The sequence below is a fragment of the Pseudorasbora parva genome, chromosome 17 (assembly GCF_024679245.1).
Source record: "Pseudorasbora parva isolate DD20220531a chromosome 17, ASM2467924v1, whole genome shotgun sequence".
NCBI lineage: Eukaryota > Metazoa > Chordata > Actinopteri > Cypriniformes > Gobionidae > Pseudorasbora > Pseudorasbora parva.
In genome coordinates, this window is record NC_090188.1 from 8964225 (window position 1) to 8986062 (window position 21838).

Genomic DNA, 21838 nt, shown 5'->3' on the forward strand with positions numbered 1-21838 from the left:
AGCTGCTAACAGCTGGAGCCGTTTCAGGGGAAATTACGTCAACACATTGAATAATGCGGCGCGTTCCAAAGCACTTCAGTGGGCCTTTAAGTTTACTTAAAGATAACTTGCTTTAAGTTTTAAAAGGCACTAAAGTTCAATCAATTGCATTTATATAATTTTAAACTATAATGCAGCATTTTTATTTAATTGTCAATCGTTTTAGTTTATGGCGTAAGTACGAGAGGAGCTTGTTGTTGTAAACAGCATCGTAGCTCACTATCTTCTGACAACTTCAATCATTTTTCTATTTATTCCTAAAGGAGGACTGGAGGGGGAGGAGAGAATCTTAAAGCTCAATCTATTTTTTAAGAGCAGCCTTTTAGCCATGGACAGCATGCCAAACCAGTTTACCTATATTTTGCCACAGGATTATGAACTTGTGAATTGACCTACTTGTGTTTCTTGATGTCAATGATGCCATTCTTTTTATTTCCAAGCCGTTCTGCTGGATTCAGTCTGGGGACAATGAGGAAGATGAGTGAGTTTCTGACTGTTCTCATACAGGCCGAGCAAGAGAAAAAGACAGCAATAAATACATAAACATACATCGACAGGGACACATGTATACTGATACATGATGATGATGCAAGCACAGAGAACATAAAATCCTACTTTATTCTTTATTACAAGCTCATCATCAAATCAGAACTGAAATATCAGGAGCATAGGATGACAGAGGCTCTGTTCCAAAAAATACTGAGCTACCTACATTGGCAGGATATTAAAGGCACAATATGTAAGATTTTTTAGATTATAATATAAAATAATAATAAAAAAACACTAGAACCATATATTTTTTGACCAGTGTAATTTATTCCAAACGTTTCCAATCATTTTTCCAAAATCCAGAGAAATCACGTGAAAACTGTGTCGGGCTGAAACTAGTAAAAAAAACCCTCCATCACACATGGCCTCATATTACCCCAGGTTTATGATAGGGCCCTATGTGTTTACAAAACCTCTGGTCAGTGAACTGCTGTGTTTTTGAGATGGGTTTGAAAAAATATGTCTCAGAATGAAAGAAACATACTTGCAAAGTCTCCGTATGAGATCCTCTGGACGCTTGCTGATCCTCTTGGGTACATCCACCTTCTCTATCCCATGAAGAACCATAGTGTAGATCCTGATCGGATCCGAGCCTGTGAATGGAGGGCTGACAGTCGTGTGGGAGATGTTATATCTCAACACACTATCAAAAGTAATTTAACATCATTTAAGCCACTAAAACTGCTACAGTCAAGTCAGACAATACCTAAAATGTATTTCACTTTGTGATTTTAAATTGAGCATACATGATTAATGTCACAAAAATGCAGATTAAAGATTAAATAGCAGTAAATCATAAATATTTTGACCAGTTGGTTAATCACACTGCAACTGCATACAGCCCCTTCTCTGATACCCTGTTGCCATGGTGATGCTGACTGAAGCTTGAGGCTATGGAGTACACTATGAAAGCCACGAAGGCTAATCTCACACTGGAGGACCATTTGCTCTGGTCAAGAGAGCTCCGTCCTTTACAAAACGGATGTTGAACATGATCCAGAGTGTTTTGGCAAAGGCACAGGGAAGGCCATGCCAATTCAGCAACAGAACTGCTTCTCTAAAGGTCTGGGAAATATGAAATGTGCTATTTTCTGCATCACTAGTGGCATCAAACGGAATTACAAAACAGATTACTGGTTCCAAATTATTACTGGTTGCTTGTGAAAATGGTAAGTCTGTCCCACACTCAAAAGCATTGGTTGAATATTCCTTCAGCCAACAAATTCAGTCCTGTGGAAGCATTTGGTGGATGAAACACACGATTACCTGCCAATTAGGAGCTCAAAGATGAGGATGCCCATGGACCAGCAGTCAGCTCCGAAGTCATGACCCTTATTCATGATGACCTCAGGAGCCACATACTCAGGAGTGCCACAGAACGTCCAAGTCTTCTTACCTAGACCAATCTTTTTGGCAAAGCCAAAGTCAGTCTGAAAAATAAAAAAACAGTAGATAATAAGGATGCTAGGTGTAAGACTAATACATGGCTACATATTCCAAAATCTATGCATAGTTTACATACAGTGAGTACCAAAGATTTGCTCTAAAAAATTATTGTATTTTGTATTACAAATAATCACAACTTTTATATTATAATATTTGCATGAAAGGTTTAATTGAATTTTTTTAATTTAGAAAACACTTCAAAAGAGTCTGCACACTCTATCAAAAAAAAAAAAAAAATTGGATTCGAGATAAAATAAATGCTTTATAAAAATTTTTTAAAAAAAGGGAAACTTCGGTCACGTGACCATTTTCAAACTCACGTGACTGATGGTTAAGTTTGAGTGACTAATAATTAACTTTTAAGTTGATAAAAAATATTTATTTAATGCTAATTTTAATGAAATGTAATAATGTTATATTTCATCTGCAACAACACAAACATTTATAAGGATCTATTTGGCCATTAACTTTTAAATGCATTGCTATGCATTCATATGAGGAGAGTCTGAAAGACCCGCAAAATCAACGCGCTACTGCATTTCTCTACGATAGGATGAATGAACTGACAAGATGATTGACATGTCAGTTTACAGTGACAGGATGTGTGTAACTAAGCGACAGAGAGCAACCGTTAATGTATGTTACCATTAATGTAACTGTTTTTGTATGATGTGATAGTAGCCTACATCCTAAAGCTTGTTGAATCTTTTGCTACAAACTCAAAAGTATGTACTTTTTCACACTCAAGAGAGTACATACTTTTAGGGCATAGCATAATTATGAATTGGGACGCAGCACATCAGGAGACCTCAGCAAACTTCCAGGGGAAGATACATTTAGTTATAATAACACATTGTAATTAAAATGCTGAAAAAACACTAAAAATATAGATGTACAACAATTAAACTATTATATTTTTGTGTAAATATCAGCTTAGAATGGAGGGAGTTTGAATATTGTCAAAAAGGTTGAGAAACACTGGCTTAGAGGCCATGAAAAATATGAAATAATTCTTATTCATGTTCATCATAATTTATTTTTAAGTCTCAAACTTTTGGACCTTTCACCATACTATTTAGTGGTGTACTGTATGTAAAATGACCATTTTGACATATCCTTCCCCATCCAGAAGAAGATTCTCTGGCTTCAGGTCTCGGTACACGATGCCTCTGCCGTGCAGGTAATCAAAAGCTTCCAGCACACATCCAGTACAGAAACGGGCAGTGTGCTCGTCGAAGCTACTCCTGAATGTAATCAAAACATCATCCTAAATTAAGAGCTCAACTATGAATCAATCAGCAATAGTTAGTAATAACCATGCAAGTGATTAGAATAAATGTTTATCAAAGACAGTGGGCTGTGATATGCAATATGCACAGTGTCAAAACAACCTACACTCACATGTCCCTCAGCACGCTCCACAGCTCTCCTCCCAAGCAAGCTTCAAGCAGCATGTAAACGTACTTATCATCCCGGAATGTCCGGAACATCCTGGAACCAAAAAACACAAAAAAACCCAGCCTGACACACTTGACTTGATTATTTGCATTCTGTGAAACAGAGTGTCTCTTTAGCATTTCTCACTGCTAGCTTTCATAGCGAACTAGACTTGCATGTAAAGCTGTGCTAGCTTTTCGTCTACAAATGCCAGAGAGGCAATAAAATGAGCAAGAGCACACACTCTGACAGGAATATAAGCATGGTTTGAAATTCCCAGGGGAGTTTCCTAGAAACATGCAAAGTAGAAGCCCCTTTTCTGATACGGATGAAAAGCACAATGGCACTGAGACCACGGTGATACATATAAGACAAACGTCTAGCGTGTCAGGATCTGAAAAATCAGTCCTTTGTGGTTTTCTTGTAGGACTGTCTGCTCCGCCACATTGTTTTAAGGAATGGAACAATTACAGTATAAGGTTATTGAGCTCTAAAACCACAAAAAAATAAAAAGCCCTGTTTACACCTGGTATTAAAATGTGTTTGGTCAATCGGTTAACAAGTAGACGAGGGAGACACATAGACGTTTACACCAGGTGTTTTAATCTGTCTCTTCTGTCTATTTTCAACCACTTCTGTCCTGATTTCTTTGAGGGGAGGGTCTATGGATGGTGTATGGATCGGTAAATTTATTTTTTATTTTATTTCAGATGTTGTGGATGAAATAAACATACAGAGATCAGCAGCTTTTGTTTCTGCTCTGACAGCTGCAAGACCACGCCGAATGCTGTGAGTGTGTGTTCGAAATCAGGAATGGTGAGAGAACATCTTTCATCTTCAAATCAAAGTTGGGTTTTCATTCGAGAAAGTTGAATCCCATCTGGCTAGCAAGCTTCCCATAATGTTTACACATTAGGTCAGTAGGTGGAGAGTAGACATTTTTTGTGACTGTTCAAATATGCTTTTTCGACTACCTCCGGAAGAGGTTGAAAGTGGAAGAGCTCAAAACGTTTTAGACCCCATTTACACCTGTATTTTACACCTGTATTTTAACATCGTCCACTTGTGATTTGATCGACAAAAAACAGTAATTACACCAGGTTAAAACAGGGCCAAACGAAAGAAAAAATCTCAATGTGCACCTTTAAATACTTCAATTAAATGCAGATTTAATGCATTAAGCATACACACAGCAGTTCCAATATTGTGAAAAAAGTGAATAACATAAATGACAATTCTTTTAAAATATTTGTAAAATATGCTTTTAAACCATAGAACTCCGGTCCTGAAATCCTTAGTCCTGCAGAGTTCAGCTCCAGCCCTGATAAAACTTACCTGCCTGTAGCTTCCTGGTAACCCTTCACTGGATTAGCTTGATTAACTTTTTCAGGTGTGTTTGATTAGGGTTGAAGCAAAACTCTGCAGGACTGAGGCGGTCCAGGACCGGAGTTCGCCACCCCTGCCATAGGCATAGACTGTAAAAAAAATATGGACGTAGTGTCCGTGATGTCACCCATAGGATTTTGAAGAGCAGTTTTGAAGCGTAAAGTAGAGACGAGCTGACCGTTGCTATCTTGGCAGGACGTCATTGTGCGTCACTCCTGGATAACTGACAATGGGGAAAGAGGCGGGACATAGATGGAGCTGAGGTGACGCCCCCTTAATAATGCAGAACTTTAAGGCTTTATATAATGTAAACGAATGAGTTTTTATTTTTTTATTCACCCCCCTCACAGTTGTCATGAAGGGCAAGATTAGGCGTATATAGCAAAACCACAATTTGTTCCAGGCTGTAAACATGTTTTTTTTTTCTGCTGTTAAGTTGGGCATTTTAACATGGGGCTCAATAAGATTCTGCTCCCTTGGAGCCCTAGTGGCCAGTCGATGAATTACAGTTTTAGTCACTTTTGTGTTGGCTTCAAGAAAAACTGGGGGAGGTTTTTGTTCAGTTAAGTTCTCACAATATCCGAAATGTTTCCAACTATTTGTAAATTGTGAGAAAATTGCCGGGACGTCTGAGAATAGCATCTGAGGGAGTCGCCTGTCAATTGCGTTATATCTGCGTTACCCTCGCAGAGCGAACGCACAGAGTAACGTCATAACATAATTTTTTAACACACTTAAATGTATCTAATATGATAAAAAGAGCTGTGTTACCTCATTCTCATGACCGGAAAAGCGGAAATGGCGCCTATGACTATGTCCCATCCACTATGTCATAATAAAAGTCCCGTTGCTCGCGAGTCGTGTGTTGCTCAACAATCGCTGCAGCGGCCTTGCTCAGCTCCACAACACTTGGTCCTGCTCTGCTTCATACTGCAGTAATGTTAATAATACCATCCATAAACATGATTTCTGCCTGAGTCCTATCCCGATTCTTTTCCACCGGCTGTGAGGTGAAGACCACGTTTCCCAAAATTCTACGCTGAAACTTGGCATCATCTAACTATGCCTTTGTTTTGAATTGGCGACCTCTAGCATGCAACTTTAATAAATTAATAATATTATGTTTTTTTAAATAAATATTTTTAAAGAAAAATATTTATTTCTTTTCAAATATTTATACAATTTGAACAATGCTGCTTTATTGCTTTTAGAAATAATAATTAAATATAATGTCAAACTAAAGTTTTTCTTGTACATTTCTTTCTTAGACATTTTAGAATTTATATATCAAAATACATTTTAATAAAGAAATTCTAATTATGATTTTTATAGTGTATTTATGAAATTTTATGTGTGAACAGTCTTGTGTATTTTTGGGTACATTAATAAATCCAGACAAAAAAAATGAACCTTGTCATTGCCCCCTGCATGAACAGATAATCAAAGTCAAGCCCATTTTCAATGGGCAGCCATAAATAGTGTATGTAGCCATAGTGACAGTGACTGAGGTAAATATCTAAGTTGCCAGCTTCCAAAACACCGGAAAATCTTATCATAATTGACACAATATTATCCAATAAACAAGTCTAATGGAAGTGGAAGTTCATCCGTCAGACCTTAATTAACAAACAGCAAACAACAATCTGTTTACCTACGTTTCTTCCACCGGTCTTGCAGTCTAGCAGCAAGCCATTCATTTAATCCGTTATATTGATTAACTTTAATTAATTTAGTGGCCTTCAGGGGGAACTTTTGTCTTGTTCTTGAGCCCAATCTGTGTACAGTAAAAACCTTCATCACTTTTGAGGATAATATTAAATGAATCTAAATTGTACTATTATTCCTGTCTTTACACTTCTCCAATTAAAATATGTCAATATGTGGCAGGAAATATATGCTCAGACTGACCTGACAATAAAGTTAGAACGGGTCTGTTGGAGGATGTGCTTTTCTGAATAGATGTGCTCCTGCTGCCTGGTGTCCACAATGTGCTTTTTCTTAATACACTTTAAAGCAAACGCAGTATCTTCTGAATCTTTAAGCTTGACCTAAGACAAAAAATGCATGCAATAAACAAAATAAAAAACACTTATTTTTCACATGCCATTGGTGCAAAACTTTTTACTAGATATATTCATGCATCAGAGTGGTTTATAAATTAAATCTAACCAGCTCCACTCGTCCAAAGCCTCCCATCCCTAGTGTGGCCACTACTTGAAGTTCTTTCATGAACGAGTTACTGGACAAACCAGCTGCCTTCTCCTTCAGCCTCCTGAGCTCTGCTGCCTCAGGAAAGCGTTCATACAGAGGCGACTGAGGCCTGTGGGAAAAATGATTGTGACGGTCACATACAGGAATGGAGTAGTTTTGTGTTGGCTTAGCTGTGTCAGTTTCCATTAGGTGTGTTCTTACATGGCATTCCTCCTCTCATCGCTCAGAGAAAGCTGCTCCACATACTCCCTCAGATAAGCTTGCAGCTCCTCGTAGGTTCCCACCATTTGATTGAAGTTACTAATAAAAACCAGGAGACAGTGATAATAAGTAAGTTAAAGTCATAGGTATATAAAAAAAAAGTTGTAAATAAAATAAAGATTACAATTAAGTTCAATGTGTTACTTGCCATTTCTTTGTAATTATTTGTAAAATACATTAGGAATTGAGATAAATTGATTCAAAGTTAATCCCACACAAATGTATTTTATGTCGGGATGTAGCAGTAGTCTATATTAAAATAAAAATGTTTGCCAGTGATTCTTAATAATTAATACTAATTTAAAAGCTGTAAACAGCTATACAATGTAAAAAAAAAAGATATAGTTTTAATTTTAAAGATATACACTCACCTAAAAGATTATTAGGAACACCTGTTCAATTTCTCATTAATGCAATTATCCAATCAACCAATCACATGGCAGTTGCTTCAATGCATTTAGAGGTGTGGTCCTGGTCAAGACTATCTCCTGAACTCTAAACTGAATGTTAGAATGGGAAAGAAAGGTGATTTAAGCAATTTGAGCGTGGCATGGTTGTTGGTGCCAGACGGGCTGGTCTTTGGATTTTCACACACAACCATTTCTAGGGTTTACAAAGAATGGTGTGAAAAGTGAAAAACATCCAGTATGCAGCAGTCCTGTGGGTGAAAATGCCTTGTTGATGCTAGAGGTCAGAGGAGAATGGGCCGACTGATTTAAGCTGATAGAGCAACTTTGACTGAAATAACCACTCGTTACAACTGAGGTATGCAGCAAAGCATTTGTGAAGCCACAACACGCACAACCTTGAGGCAGATGGGCTACAACAGCAGAAGAGCCCACCTTTAGGCCCCTTAGTGCCAATTGGCCATCGTTTAAATGCCACGGCCTACCTTAGCATTGTTTCTGACCATGTCCATCCCTTTATGACTGCCATGTACTCATCCTATGATGGCTACTTCCGGTAGGATAATGCACCATGTCACAAAGCTCGATTCATTTCAAATTGGTTTCTTGAACATGACAATGAGTTCACTGTACTAAAATGGCCCCCACAGTCATCAGAGCGAAACCCAGTAGAGCATCTGTGGGATGTGGTGGAACAGGAGCTTCATGCCCTGGATGTGCATCCAAAAAATCTCCATCAACTGCAAGATGCTATCCTATCAATATGGACCAACATGTCTAAAGAATGCTTTCAGCACCTTGTTGAATCAATGCCACGTAGAATTAAGGCAGTTCTGAAGGCAAAAGGGGGTCAAAACACAATATAGTGTAGTGTTCCTAATAATCCTTTAGGTGAGTGTTTCTACCTTTACCACACAAACCATTTATTAGTGGCATGTATCCAAAAGAGTTAAAACAATGACAAATCTTTTTTTGTTTACATTTTATTTGCATTCTTCACTTAATTTGTATCTCTCTTCTATTGTTTTATTGTGCTATGCTGCTCTTTTTTGTTGTTGTTTTTACAAAAACAAGATATAGCCTGCCTAATTAAAACGTGTGTGAAAGTTAAATGACACTGTAATTATATTAATATAAAATGTTTAAATAACACAGCATCTAAAATTGGTATTTACCACTTATGATATGTGTGATAATCAAATTATAATATGGTGACAACCCATCTTGTCAGTGTGAAAGAAACATCACTTACTCTCGATCCACCACCAAACACTGTGTGCCATTTTCCTTTGCAATGATATTAGCCGAGCGCACGTCCTCACTGAAATGGAATGATAAGAAGTATGTAATGATGCTGTGCCACTTTGGAGATATATTAAAGAGTGACTGAGCACATTATGAAAACATCCTCATTTGCCTGCTCCCTACTTAAAGCCCTTCATCTGAACTTTAAAGGGGTGATGAATTGATAAATCACCTAACCCTTGAGCCTTTAATATATAAAAAGGTCATGGTAATATAAGAATATCCTGTAAGTTTCAGAGTTGAAAACTTCTTTGTTTGTAAAAAAAAAAATCTTTTATAGACACCAGGCCCAGAACACGAGGCTCTCAAATCAATGACGTATTAGAAGGGCTTCTGTAGCCCCGCCCACCGACTCATGGAGTTAAACTGATCGCGTTATCTAGCAATAAACACGCCGAACATAGCAAGAAAATCCTTTGTAAACAAGACACAGGTCGACACTGGATTTGCAGACATATTGAGATTAAAAAACAATGCTGTGCCTTATATATTGGATCCGACAGGAATGGTGCAACACACTTTAGTGAGTAAAACATGTTTTTTATATGCGATAGTATTGCGTTGTTACAGATTGTATTGATTATGTGTATGTTACATGTCTAACAGAGCATACCAGCATGCTGTCACAGGCTGGAGAATCCCTTATTTGTTGGTTCATTGCAATTCGAGATCAGACTCCCAGGCTCGCAAAGCCCAACCTCCCAGGGCTATGTTTTCCATACAGGCTACCAAAAAAAAAGCATGTCGGCAGGCCGGTGTTTGAAAAGCGCGCACGTGTGGTTCACGCTTATATCCACCGATCAGGTGGGCAAAGTAGTAAAAAAAAAAAAAAATCACGGGTGGATAAAGAGATAAATCATTGTTTGTTTGATAAATACGTTTTACAACGTTTTTTTTTTGCAGTATAACATATTTTAAAAAGCCAGTTCATGACACCTTTAAACAAATCTAAATTATTATGGCCAATTAGTGAGTTTGACTTTGAATTTTGGCTCTTCTGTATCTAAGTGTGTTTCTCTGTGGATTTTTCAGAACTAAACATGCTGTTAAACAATGGTACATTGAAAAAAGATCTTTTCAGATGACTGACATTCCTCCTCCCACATCCACTCTTTCAGAAACTCTCTTTCTAACAGCTCTACGGGACAATGAGTGGACATTGTAACGATATCTAATTCATCTTTTTACTGGCCTACAGGAAACCCACAAACAATCCCAAAGGGGTCATTGTTGATTGTGTTCAATATTGTTAAAAACACTTCAAAATTCTACCATCTCCAAACCTTATGAGAGCCTTTTCCCCAAAGTAATCACCCACTCCAAGAGTCTTAATCTCCTGTGGTTCAGAAAAGCCCTCTGTAGTCTGTGTTACAGACACCTGGAAAAGAACACAAAAACCTAATGTACATCTTGTTGGTTTGACTGACAAAATTCATCGTCCTGCATCTGAAGGTTCCTTACTGTCACATACACAATGATATTTAGGAGATATGTGATGCAGACTATAGATTAACGATACTTGTAATAAATGTAGTAAATGTACAAAAAAAGTAAATGTAGATTATCCACTGGTGAATACACAAAGAAAATACCCTAACCCCAACCTTAACATTAGATTAAGAACATAAGAATTGAACAGAACCTGCGGAAAAAATACACAAGTAAGCAGCAATAACAGCAGGTGACAATAATAAGTAACCAAAGGAACAAACAGGAAGTAAATGAGGTCATAAAGAATGCTAAAAGGATATAGAAGAAACCAAGACACATGAAAAGAAACATTGCATTTGTTTACATGCACACCAGTAAGCTGATCACTCAATAAACAAATATCACGATAAACAAATATCAGCTTATTGAAATAATCAGTTTTCCCCGTATACATACAAACTAGTAAACTGACAATGCAAGTAAACCGCGTTTATATGACTTTATTAATAAACTGGATTAATTCCTTATAGTAATGTCAAAAATAATAATGTCATGACTCTGAGATTTTCAAATGTCACGTCAGTTGTGATGTTAAATAAAGCGTGCACTGTGTCAGCGGGAGATTTACGGCTCATATTATCCCTCTTGCAGTTACAGATGCAGTGTTTTGACTGAACCTCTTCTACTTCTGCTGCATGAGATGAGAACACATCTTTACAATTTTCTGGGTCATAAAATAGTCTGCGTTTGTGATATATGTCTTTATTTCATGCAAAACGCTCGCTCGCTCTGTCTGGTTGTATTTAAATCTGCTCTAAGTTTGCGTTTTTGTCACCTATCACACATGCGCACTTCAATAAGCCGACAGAAAGCAGGTTAATGCGTTTACATGCAGCGCGAAATCGCGGTAAGAGGCAAAAAACTACTTGTGTCGACCGGTTAATGCTTACGCCATTTATGACCGTACTCCGATAAATGAAAACGGGTTACCGCATTTACATGACCATGTTCGTTGTTGGCTTATTAAGCATAATCGGCTTAAGAACGTGCATGTAAACGCACCCAATGATACTACACAGAAACCTGACAAAACTCTCTCCTCCTACGTGTTCTCCCGCTGTTCATATTAGTCCAACGGTGGAGGGAGGGAGAGGGTATAGGTGGAGGACGAGGTGCAGGCGAAGGACGGGAAACAGGAGGAGCCGGTCGAGAGAAACACCATGGCGGAGTTGATAGAGGGAGGAGTCAAGGCAGAGCTGTGCTGGGTTTGATGGACAGAGCCTGGGGGCCGACTGACAGAGGAGGAGCTTGGTAAGATGGAGACCCCAGCATAATCGAAGGGTCGACGGACCTGTTTGCAGACCTGGACGCTGGCTTAAGGGACAGAGGCAACAGTGAAGGAGGAACCCGGTGGAGATGATGGGCTAACAGGCCGAGAATGGAGTCATGGGCCTGTAGGCCTGAGGGGAAGCCAGGGGATCGGTCTTGTAGAGCTTGGCTGGTGTAGAGGAGACCTGAGGCAGAGCCGGAGAGTTGGTGGAGCTGAGTAGCTGCGTAAAACAAGTGGAGCAGATGAGTTCTGGGCACTGAACGGAGCCAGCAATGGTGATGGGGACAACAGAGTGGGCAGGTGACCAGAAAGAACAGCATTAGAGAAGGAGTGGGAACAAGGGTGGAAGATGGCTCCGTGATAAGGTGGATTAGCTCGCACACTACTACTGGCTCAGGAAAGAACTGCCACCACAGTGCTGACCCCACTAGGGACTTGGTGTTGGGCTCCAGCCTCAGAACAGAGGAGGCTTCTGGCTTTAGCTCCAGGATGGACCCGTTGGCTGGCTTTGGCTCTGTAGTGGGAAGCGGGTCTCGCACATGGTCAGTGGCGTGTGTTGGCTCTGGCTATATCTACGTGGTCGGCTCAGGCGTCAAACTCAGTTCTGTGGCGAAAGATGTCTCTTGCATCTGGGACACTTCGGGCTGGGATGACTAGTCCTGTCTGTATCGGGCAGTAAGATTGCTGCTATCGATGGAACATGTGCCGTGGAGTCGTAGATGCTACAGTTGTCCTGTGATGACTCCTACAGTGAGGGAGGATCTGCACAGTCACAAGGTCTGAGCTCAGCAAAGGGACGTTGACGATCCTCCCCTAACAGCAGCATCTGACCAAGGATGTCATCCATCCCCATCCAGAAGAGATGTTTAAGTGTTTCATCGTCCCAGCGTCCCTCATTGTATAGATCCAGGAAGCCCTCCATATAATCCTCCATCATCTAGCCATTCTGTAGATAACAGTCCTTCTCTATAATGCTTTCAGTCGGTTCATTCGTTGCATACACAGTGCTATTCAGGAGATTCATGACACAGATTATTGATCACAGAAACCTTTAATAAACACAAAGATTATCCAAAGGCAAATACACAGAGAACTAACCAAACTTAACATTAGAAGTGAACTGACAAAGACAGAACCAGGGTTATAAATATACAAGAACAAACAAAGAAACTAAAACAAGACACAGGTGACAATCATCAGTAACTACGGAGGTCACAAAGAATGCTAAAATAAAAGGAAATACAAGAAACTAAGACACATGAACACAATGAAACAACACAGAAACCTGACACCTATGATCCTTTAGAGAAACCAGTCTTCTCTAAAATATATGGATCGACAGCATGTCCAATAAAAAAACATTTTATCCCATGCAGACCTACTCATACAGGTTACTAGTGAAGCATGGTGTCTGGGTGGGACTCACAATACTGTTCTCTAGTCTAGTCTCTTATCCAATTAACATTTATCTTTGCTCCATCACAATCAATGGCACAGGTATCTGCCATAAACTTCCATTTAAGCACTACTTCAATGGGACTTCTATGGGCTGTGTGTCTGCTGACTCTTAGAGGCATATTCATGTTAGCAAAGCAGACAGATTGCAAAGATTGTAATATTTAAGGAATTCAATTAAAATGTAAATTAAAACTTAATGCAATAATGCATACCTCTCCTTTAGCAATGATGAAGAAAGTGTTTCCTTCCTCGCCCTCACGAATAATGTACTCTCCTTTGTCAAAATAATCCTAAAAAAGATTGAAACATGAACATTATCTGGTTAAATTTCATTTCAGAAATAAATATACATTACCAACAAATGACAATGCTATAGACACAATAGAATGCTGTAAACTTACAACTTCAAGACAGTCAATTATTTTGGCAAGTTTCTCCTCTGGCAGATCTTTCAACAAGGACACACTGAAGAAAAATTAACAATAAGTTTAAACAACATGTAATCGAATGTATCAAATTTGTCAAATGATGTACAAAGAAATTGCAGAAATTGCTCATTAACACATTCAACTCTTGAAACCAACATTATTTAAACAGTTACATTACAACATCAACTTATGTTGCACTGATACACATTAGTGACTAGGTCTACAGCGCTGAATGTGTGTTGAAGCAGCCAAGCAGAGAGGTGTGTGTTTGTTAGTGTGTGTGCGAAGTTGACAACTGATAAATATGCACAGATGTTGGTGGCATGAATGTACCTGCGCAGGAAGCTGAAGTATTCCTCATGTCTGGCTTGAGTGGATCTCATCATGATAGTCTGGAACGTTTGCCGGTCCAGAGCCCAGATATAGGACTGAGTCACAGCTATTGAAATGCAATCACTATCAGTTCCACTTCACAAATCTATAACTATGACACAAATCCAATGTTTACAATAAAACTGGCTCAACAATAATAGAAAAAAGGTCATGTTTGATATAACCCAATTTTTCTGCAGACTGCCTCCAAATGTAATGATTCGAACTTGTTTTATGTAAAAAGGAAAAGTTTGTTGTGTTTTCATGTTTTATGGGGACTTTCCATAGACACAATTCAAGATGTTTATATTGTACAGACTATATTCTATTTCCTTACACTAACCATATGCCTAAACCTACATATCAAAGAAAACATTCTGCATTTTTACATCTCTTGGTATGAATTATAAGATGTTTTCCTCATGGGCACCAAAAATTGTCCCCATGAGGACAAGGATTTCAGACATTGCCAGCATAGTGGGGACATTTTACCAGGACCACAAACACACACGCACCTTTGACCGTAGCTGTTCTTTTACAGTTATAGAGAATGGCCAACTCTCCGAAGGCAGTCCCAGGACGCATCTGACCCAGGAGCTTTCCATTTTGAATAACCTCTAATAAACCCTCTATACACAAGAGAATAAAATCAGACAAAAGAAAAATGTTAAAAGTGAAATATTTTGATTTAAAAAAGATAAAGTATGAAAAGCACTTATCAAAAACATCTGGAGATTACCAGCAAGCACATATAGGTAGTTCCCTGGCTCTCCTTCTTGAATAACCAGCTGATCAGTAGCGTAGATTTTCTCGTACATGCAGTCCACCAGCTCTCGAGTGTGCTGTGGCTCCAGCTTCTTCAGAAAGTCGTTGTTCATGATGGCTTCATTGATCAGTTTCTTAGTGCTACAGGAAAAGAAGCAAAAAGGAGAATGCAAAACCCCAAACTGTCTGTCCGTCCGTCCGTCCATCCATCCATCCATCCATCCATCCATCCATCCATCCATCCATCCATCCATCCATCCATCCATCCATCCATCCATCCATCTATCTTTTAAAGGGTTTCTATCGATTTTCTATCAGTAGAAACCTTGGAGTATATTCGAATGATCGTGCTCCCCCCTCTCATATCCCCCGAGAGATTTATGCATTTCATTTCTGGAAAAATTACACCGGTGACGCAAATATCGTCGCAAGAAATTGCGTCATCGGTAAAATGTTTGGCCAGACGCTAAAGACTACAGCCAGCAGTGGGAGCTATTTCCTCATGTTTTCAACTCGCACATGGGGGATGGGGTCGCACTCACAGCTCAGCTCGGCTCAGGCATTCATGGAAATGGTGCGGCCGGCGGAGCAAAGTGAGTATTTTATCTTCTCAAGTTAATTCCTATGAAAGTTAATCTTCCAAAGGCATGAACTGAAAACGTGCCAGACTGAACATGCGCTGAGAACTACTGCCGCGAGCGTGGACTCGTTTACCTCTCAACTCATCACGATGCGTGTAATCTATCTGACTCTTGCTGCGTTTGTGCTGTGACATTTTCTCAGCGGCTAAATCATATTATATTGAACAGACACGTTCAGTTTTTAATTGTAGTGTCTGTTCTCTAACTGAACTGATTTTATGAAGATGAATGCGGTGCTGGGAAAGTAAAAGTGATTCAATAGTGGTGGCTTTGGGAGTGGCTACTACTACTCTTCTACTCTGTCTACTACTTTAATGACCCAGTTTAAATACAGATTCAGCTTCCCAGCACTGAAGTACCCCTTTAATAAATGGTTCTCTCAAAAATGTAAAATGTCTGTGTCATTAGTGTCATTGTTTTCCTCAAGTTATTTTTCCCTCTGTAACACAAAAGGAGAAATTATGAATATACACATTCCTCTTTTCCAAATATTTAAAGTTTAGGGTAAACACAGCTGTCAAGCTCTAAAAAGTAAAAAACAAAAACAAAAAAATCAACACAAAATTCAAATTATAATTTACAAAATTGCAACATCAACACTGTTACTTAACTGAATTGAATCAACTTTGAATAAAGACACTTTTGTCTTCTGTAGAGCTGCTTATAGCTGCATTGAAGTCATTTCATAACTGATGAACTTTAAAGAGTTACACTGAATTGAGATCAATAATGACACTATTGTATTGTTAGAGCTGCGTTAAAGCAGAATTAGATTTGTCTCATAATTTACGTTTGCATCATTGATTGTTATTTTCCTGTTTATCACAGCGAAGCTACTTTGAACATTTTGGAATCTGTATTGTATAAAACGACACAATAATTGCTTTACATTTCAAGTGTTCTGAAACTTTGTGTGAGGAACAGACTGAAATCAATAATAAATAAAAAAAATCTGGTGCAAGAATGTGTAAATATTATATGGCAGCGTATGTTTAATTTTGAAACTTCAAAATTTCGAAATTTTTTTGAGATGAGGCAGAGGAGGGGAAGATGATGAGTTATTAAATATTAAGAAACATTCCTATTTGTATTCATTCTTATTCAGTTTTGGTCTGTTCCTCACACAAAGCTATTACATGACTTGAAATGCAGCACATGATTTATTTGGGCAATTATTATACCTAATGGTGTTTTTTTTTAACAGAAAAAAAACACAGTATACAAGTTTGTAATTATATGTATAATGTATAAATATGTAAATAAACTTAATTTTGGGAAGTTTAATTCTTGGCTAAACTTACTTATATTAGCATAACAAAGCTTCTTTTGGAGGATTGAAAAATCTTCACTGTGGGACAAATCTACATTTTACATGTCAGTTTGTGACTCTTTTTGGTCTACAGTACTATACCATGGCTCATTCTCATTATCAGATCTGAAACAGGAAGGTCTCTCGAATGACCTAAAAAGGATCTTATGAATGAATTAGTGCTGGAGATTTGTAGACTGCCATCAAGAGCGTGTTTAATTAAAACAGTAATGATTCCTGTCCATGCATACAAATGGCCCACGCTTTGTGTTCTCTTTAGCCACTCCATCCCCTTCGGAGTGTGTTATGGTAATCAAAGCTTTCAAGCCCGCTCTGGGGTTGGAGACACTACAAAGGCTTGGCTAAACCTTACTCTTGTCTCCACCTTCCAGGGGAGTCAGTATTCCAGTGACTCCATAATGAAACAAACAATCCAGTAGTGCGCTCACTCACCTGGAGTCTTTGTGGATGCGAGGTCTCTCCGTGGAGATGTGATGGACCCTGTGTTCATGGCAGAAGTGTCTCGATGTAGGCTCGGCTGAAACGCCCTCCTTTGCTTTAAGGCGTCGATGCACCTCCACAGCCACTCTGTGGAAGCGCGTGGAGCCCTGGTTGATCACGCTCAGAAGTCTGCGGCTGTGCCTCAGTGGTGCCGGTGGTGAGCGCCCAAGGCTGTTATACCCGATGGCATCCTGGAGCTTATCGATCTGGGACACTTTTGCCTCCAGTTCCCTTTGAAGGCTCTGTAACCGCTTCTCCTGTGCACGGAACTCCTGGTCCCTCCGTGCCAACTCTTCCTCTAGATGGGCGATCCTCATCTTCAGGGGCTCCACAGATTCCCAAACAGAAGCCTCTTTTATACTGGAGGTCAGGCAGGTCTCCTCTAGTCGAGGAGCTTTGATCGAACCGTTCCCCATGATCAGAGAGTGACTAGGAACCATAGAGAGGCCTTTGGGCTTTTAAATTTGTGTACTGGTTGGCTACTGCAATCAGAAGACAAAATACAGATTTTATGATTATCTTCAAAGAAAGTGTCCATTCAATACACAGTACGGTACTTAAGTCTCATATAAATAATACTTGAAGGGTTAGTTTACCAAAAAATGAAATGTATCCCATGATTTATTCACCTTAGTTTTAGAACAGGAGTGAATGATATACCCTAGTTGAAGCCAAAAACAATTCATACAAAAACTACTTTTATATTGACGGATGTGCTTTTTGGCATTTTTAGGTAACATTCATTCCCATTATAAAGCTTGGAAGAGCCAGGCTATTTTAATATAACTCCAATTTTCATTTCTGGGTGAACTAACCCTTTAATAATTTTTTTTTTAAATAAACATAAATATAAACATATTAGTTCCTTTAAAAAATATTTTATTAAAATGATTTAGAAGTTATTTAAATATATATATGTATATATATATACATACATTTTTTATGCTGAATTTTGTATAAATAATATGAAAAGGAAAACAATTTACACTGCAATTTTACAGTTATTGCCCAGGGAAAATATACAGTTATTAAAATTGTAAATAATAAACTATAAATATAACATTTTAAACACATGTGACGATAATGTGACATTTATTAAAAAAGACCATCAACAACATTAGGCTACTGATTGACCTGAATGAAGAGCTGAATGTGCTCTTTAAAATGTAATTCATCAAAACTTCACCTGGCATATTAACATTTAATTTAAGATGACGGAATAATAATAGACTGTCGTTTAAGATTATGAACTTGTAAGCCCTTTAACGAGCAATTGAATAATATATGGCATCAATTCTCTTCAAATTTGATATTAAACACAGTTAAACCGGCGGAGAGGGAAATGTTAAATTGCGGTTTACTTACCACCTGTCAGGGTGTTATATAGTTTCCACTGCTGTTTATTTGTGGATAATTCACAAACGCGGCTTCTCCACATAAGAGCGATCGGTCTGAGCCGCGCGCAGGGTCAGGATGCAGCAGCAGCTGGACTGTCTTCACCATAGTCTTCACGAGACTGAGCGCTGATACAGAACAGTCAATTCTACTGACATCTAGCGGTGGCAGTGTAGCATTACACAGGATACGGGGTACGTTTAACTTTCAGTCAAAGAGATTAAAGGGATTGTTCACTCTAAAATTAAATGAAAAATACCCAATGATTTACTCACGCTCAAGCCGTCCTAGGCGTACATAACAAAAAAATATTGTATATGAATAAAAACAATATGAGAAACATCCATATTTGACCGCCTTCTATTTATCTTACGAAAAAGCGTATGGCGTGACAAAGACTGTTTAGAATTCTGAATACGGAAGGAGGTCCGCCAGAAACTATTTATTTTACTTTATAAAAATTAATATTTTTCTTACACAAACTCATCGATTCGCTTCCGAAGGACCCCCACTGGAGCCGTGTAGTCTCTTTTACTGTCTATGCGTGTAGTTTAGCTACTCGATGGATGCACTTTTTTGAGCTTCAATTTTTGGGCAGCCAACTGCCGTTATAATGCTTGGATTAGCCAGAACATTTTTTAATTTAGGCTAACTCCGTATATTTGTCATATTGACCGGCTTGTGAGTAAATCATGAGGTAATTTTAATTTTTGGGTGAACCATCCCTAATGTTCTCAAGCAATTTTAGTTTCATGAATACATAAAAATAAAATAAAAAAACTCTCAAATTTGGTCGCTAGATTTACCTTTTTTTGTATTGCTTTTTAAATTTTTTTTTTTTTTTTTTTTTTTTTTTTTTTTTTACAAAATTAAGCCTTTATCTGCCTTTAAGGGATAGTTCAAACACACATCTAAATTCTGTTATAATTTACTCACCCTCAAGTTGTTCCAAACATGTACAGTTATAAAAAAAAAAAAAATGAGTCTCCAATTGAAAATTTTCTAGTGACTGATCACATCTACATTTTTCAGTTGGCCAAACTGAATTTCTGTGAATTAAATTTGGCCAACTGAAAAATGTAGATGTGATCGGTCACTAGAAGATTTTCAATTGGAGACCTACATTTTGGTTTACAGTGTATGGATTTCTTTCTTCTGCTAAACAGAAAAGAAAATACTTTGAAGAATGTTACCAAGCAGTTGTTGGGCCCCATTGACTTCCATTGAAAAATACAATGGAAGTCAATGGGGACAATCAATTTGGTCACCGACATTCTTAAAAATATCTTCTTTTGTGTTCAGCAGAAGAAATAAATATATTCACGTTTGTAACAACTTGGAGGTGAGTAAGTGATTTCTTTGAAACCATCTTTTGTTTGCCAAACAGAACAGTTCAGTCGGAGCATTTGTATTATTCCATTTCCTTTATTTCACTGCATGGATAATACAGTTCTGATGTGATTTTTGAAAATAAACAAAAAGCTAGATAGCCTATCATTAAAAAAGAAGCAGAAATAAATAAAAGACTGTCATAATGGGAAAAAAAGACCTTAACAAAAACTTTAAATAATATAATGCATTTTAAATATTCATTCAATGTTTGATTTTAAACAATTTAAAGAAGGGAAATGGAAGGAAAAGATAAACATATCCCTATAATCAACCTTTAGTCAAACAGACTGTCACATGTTAGTCAGACTGACACTTTAAATGTAAATGTATACAGGTATATGCATAATAACCATGCAAGTGGTTGCAATTAATATTGCATTTGCACTTCCTGTAAAAGCACTGAAATAAATGCCCTCTTATCCATGTTTAATTACGTACTACAACAACAGTATCAAAGATATCACACAAAACTGTCTTATAATTTGTTCTCGGTATGAAACACACTTGTAAATGTTCTAAAGAAAGAAATCTGTGAGCAGCAGGTGAACAAAGACGGTGCTCACACAGGCAGCTCAACTGGCATCAAAAACTACAACTGGCAAGTTTGGTTAATGATCCTAGCTGGACTTGACAGCTGTTTTGAAAGTGTACTCCTCAATGAAGGTCAGTTTAAGCCTATAATATGGCAAATTGAATATAAAGAAATAATAAAAATCCTATTTTACATTAAATTAATAATAAAATTAAATTAAAAATTCCAGGATCAAGGGTTAATCTGGACATGTGCTCATTTTAAAAATGCTGTTCCAGAAATGTCTATTTAGTCAAGATATTGGAGTGACACATTATTTGAAGAGTACACTGTACAAAGTAGGACAATACAAGACAAGACCAAAACATTTGTCAACAGGGAAATGTGTAGAAAATACATGATTTACAGTAACATTATATTCTTGTTCAAGACATGGGGAAAAAAAAGTCACACACACACTTCAATGTGCAAAATTATAACGAGAAAAAGAAATGATGCCTTGTGCACAATAAAATGAAAACCACTTCATAACATGGCATGCCCCGAAGTTTAAAAAGCACTAATGCTAATTTAATACAGAGAGCATAAAATCCGATGCATTTTTCTTTTGAGCTTTGTAGATTGAGCATTATCTTATGTCAGTAGCCTACAGAATGATTAGTATTTGCAAAAAATATCATATTATAACTGAGGGAAACAACATTTAGAAATAGGCTACATGTTTAAACATACTGTACAGCTGTGGACACTTAAAAATAAAGGTTAAAATTGGGCTTTTCTGAATGATTTACAGCCTGAACACAATGAATCCGATATTCGCGTAGCTATGCGTTTTTTCGTATTCGTCATCCTGAAAATTTAATCGTCAAAACACCTTTCAAAATGCTTGCTACGGATGCGAAAAACGGAGGCAGAGTGTAAACGCGATTGGCACAACGTGAGGTCGTATTTATTTTTTTAACGAGCGAAAATTTCAAACTCATCTCGGATCACTGCGTATCGAGTAGCCTACCACAGTAGTGTCTGACAAAACAGGAAAGATAGTTTTTCTGAAGTGAAAGCCTTCTTATTTCGTAACAAGTTATGAAACTAAATGTTAGAATAATTACACTGACGTTTAGCCTGACAACAACATCTCTTTAGAGATACTAATCAACGCGTCTTTCTCAGGTAGGCCTACGTCATGTTACTTATGCCTACTTCTGAAGTCATTACGAGCTTATCGCATTCACATTTTGACTTG

General features: G+C 37.9%; 1 protein-coding gene across 4 annotated transcripts in view; it reads right to left on the bottom strand.

Moving 5' to 3' along the window:
• Positions 1 to 18956, bottom strand: part of LOC137044800 (cGMP-dependent protein kinase 2) — an 89065-nt gene extending 70109 nt beyond the window's left edge. For all 4 annotated transcript variants that reach the window (XR_010898638.1, XM_067421084.1, XM_067421087.1 and 1 more), the window contains exons 1-17: positions 18642 to 18956; positions 17229 to 17758; positions 14800 to 14966; positions 14576 to 14689; positions 14022 to 14127; positions 13662 to 13725; positions 13473 to 13550; positions 10325 to 10419; positions 8989 to 9057; positions 7270 to 7368; positions 7027 to 7177; positions 6766 to 6905; positions 3436 to 3525; positions 3137 to 3278; positions 1855 to 2018; positions 1073 to 1195; positions 436 to 498 (exon numbers count right to left, since the gene is read on the bottom strand). Coding sequence is in view for 3 of the 4 variants with exons in the window: in XM_067421084.1 (XP_067277185.1) it covers positions 436 to 498; positions 1073 to 1195; positions 1855 to 2018; positions 3137 to 3278; positions 3436 to 3525; positions 6766 to 6905; positions 7027 to 7177; positions 7270 to 7368; positions 8989 to 9057; positions 10325 to 10419; positions 13473 to 13550; positions 13662 to 13725; positions 14022 to 14127; positions 14576 to 14689; positions 14800 to 14966; positions 17229 to 17716 (2153 nt within the window). In the remaining variant the exon portion in view is untranslated. The remainder of the gene's footprint in view (positions 1 to 435; positions 499 to 1072; positions 1196 to 1854; positions 2019 to 3136; positions 3279 to 3435; positions 3526 to 6765; positions 6906 to 7026; positions 7178 to 7269; positions 7369 to 8988; positions 9058 to 10324; positions 10420 to 13472; positions 13551 to 13661; positions 13726 to 14021; positions 14128 to 14575; positions 14690 to 14799; positions 14967 to 17228; positions 17759 to 18641) is intronic.
• Positions 18957 to 21838: the final 2882 nt, after the last annotated feature.